At 51.0% G+C, this 2,500-nt stretch overlaps 1 protein-coding gene across 14 annotated transcripts in view; it reads right to left on the bottom strand.

Moving 5' to 3' along the window:
• Window positions 1-2,500, bottom strand: part of LOC113808521 (cubilin) — a 94,473-nt gene that overhangs the window by 64,186 nt on the left and 27,787 nt on the right. Inside the window, exon 4 of one of the 14 annotated variants that reach the window (XM_070121693.1) lies at window positions 1,074-1,145. The exons of the other annotated variants lie outside the window; for them this stretch is intronic. Within the exon in view, the coding sequence (XP_069977794.1) occupies window positions 1,074-1,145 (72 nt within the window). The remainder of the gene's footprint in view (window positions 1-1,073; window positions 1,146-2,500) is intronic. 14 annotated transcript variants of the gene reach the window in all.

The raw sequence follows: 2,500 nt of genomic DNA, 5'->3' as shown, positions 1-2,500 counted from the left end.
GAGGGAAAGTCTCAAGTGTTAACGTGTCTGTATGAAAGCCAAGTGACAAAGACAAATATCGTTTAGGACCTTCTGTGCCCTGCGGAGCCCAAGGAATCCTCAGAGAAAGAAGAGATCCTAAAACCTTGAGACGAATGAGCAGTCACAGAGTGAACATCACTAAGGAACGATTTTTAGGATCCCTTGGTTGGTTCACGACACACAGCACTTCACGCCGGGAAGTATGCAGTTCACGGCGGACGGCAGGAACGGAATGGCGAGGGCGCTTCTGAGTCCAGGAAAACACGGATGCCGAACGGCGCTGCTCTGGCCGCCAGCTGACATCTTGGAATTTCTCTCGGCCGTTCAAGTGAACAAGTCGCGGCAATGCAAGTGACGATCGCTAAGGCTTTGGAAACGAAGGGAAGGGCAGAGCAGGAGCCGACATTTTCCTGCACTCACAAGGCCCGTTGGTCAGAGACGTCCTGATGTTTCTCCGCGGACGATGAGGCACCGGGGAATGCTAATAAACGGAACACCAATCTGCGGTGTTGAGAGAGAAGCTGGAGTCCGGCTCGAGCCTCCTCGTGCTTCAGGGGGACTCGCGCTCGGCTCGGACCGCGATGGCTGGGGCTCCTTCTGACGCTGCGAATGGTGGAAGCCTCAATAGGGCTCGACTGACAGACGCGACACGACTTTGACCCGATGTTCCCAAAGCAAGACGGATACGGACGGGGGAGAGAGAGGCTGACTGAGTCTGCTTGAACTGAAGTCGAAAGTCAAGACACATTTGTGTATTCTTATATATATATATATATATATATATATATATATATATATATATATATATATATATATATGTATATGTATATATGAATGCGATGTTAACGATCACAAAGTGCTTCTATAGCATATTTAGGAGTCGGGCAGCACATCCATCTCTCTTCCCCCCCCCTCCCCCCCCGCGACGCCCTCGAGTTGGCGTCAGCAAAAGGCGTCCCTGAAGCAGCGTCGAGACCGGCCCCGGACTCCAGCCAGCCCTCCCTCCGCAGGGCGCCGCCCCCGCCCACACAGGCACTTGACACCGACAATACCGTGGTGATAATTAAGTTCCTTCCAGATGGAGACTCCCGGGGGAGACTCCCTTATAGACTCCCCTGGACACTCTGAAACACAGACGGTTACTCTGAAACAAAGGGCGGACAGACGAGGCACAAAACGGCTATCCAAAGCAATGCACAATCCTAAGGCAGGTTTGGAAAAAGTCTGAAAAGAAAGCCTTCCTGTAATGCTACTACCAGTGAGCAGTCGGGAATGAAAATGGAAATAAGAACATTGAAAAATATAGAAAAATCTAAGAATATGATCCGTCTGAAACAGAGTAAAACAAGAATGAGGAAATGCACAAGAAGGGCGACATGTTGCTGCCACTTACAGGACTGGCATTGCCAAATGTGCAAATATATTCAATATATGGTAAAGGGATGATCAAATATTGTTACCCGTTGAGGTTGAAAAGAGTCATTGTATATATAATGCGTATGCATTGAGACTAACTCTATAATAATAAAGCATGCACGCAGGTGTGTGAGAAAGTATTTGTGAGTATAAGTGGGCGTGTATGTGATTCCGCGTGGGCGTGATCGCGTGACCTAAGCTGCCCCAAAAGAATCCCCCAATCTGCTCTCGTCCCCGCCCGAGGCCCGAATGCGCCCCAACCCCGCAGCCGAGGCGATGAATCTCCCTTGCAAATCGGACCGCGTCGTGCTCGCCGCCCGTCTTCGAGCCCGCGCGAGGGGCGTGGGAACGGGCTTCTAAAATGGACTCTCAACAGAAGGGCGTTTATTTAGTGTGTGTGTGTGTGCGTGTGCGTGTGCGTGTGCGTGTGCGTGTGCGTGTGTGTGTGTGTGTGCGAGGCATTTGGCGTCCCCGAGATGGAGCCGAGAACAGAATCCAGCCATCCCCTTCGGCAGCCATCCTCCTGCGCACAGGTGAGCCTCGCGCCGCGTCCCTCCCGCGGCCTCGCGAGCAGCGGCGAAATGGCTCTTCCAAGTAACTGCAGCGTGGTAACATTGCAGTGCAGGATGCCTGTGCAAGATAGCAATGTAAACTGATCTAGAGAAGGTCCGCACAGGATGTACTTATAAGGAGACAGTAGATTATAATTATGAAGGGTGGCCGTAAGGATCAGCTTGTCATGTGACTTTGTAGGGTTATTGTGTATGATGAATGTGCTGTGAATGGGCGGCAGCGCCCTTGGCGTCGCGCGCTTTGGATGTTCGCTCCGCGCCACAACGCCCTTCAGGAGAACGGACACGACCGTTGCGAAATGATATCAACAGAAAATGAGAAATACCCTCATAAAAAGAAAACCCAAACCCTCGGCGCTCAAGCAAAGTCGCAATCTGATGAAGCAAACAACGACAGAACCTTCGAAGCAGCTGATTCACTGCGTCTCTGGATCCCTTCATTCATGATACAAAGCTGCTCAGACAAATGAAGAAATAAGAAAGTAAACCCA

The sequence above is a fragment of the Penaeus vannamei genome, chromosome 5, assembly GCF_042767895.1.
Source record: "Penaeus vannamei isolate JL-2024 chromosome 5, ASM4276789v1, whole genome shotgun sequence".
Taxonomy (NCBI): Eukaryota; Metazoa; Arthropoda; class Malacostraca; order Decapoda; family Penaeidae; genus Penaeus; species Penaeus vannamei.
The sequence above is the reverse complement of the archived record's forward strand: the minus strand, read 5'-3'. Positions and strand labels throughout refer to the sequence as shown.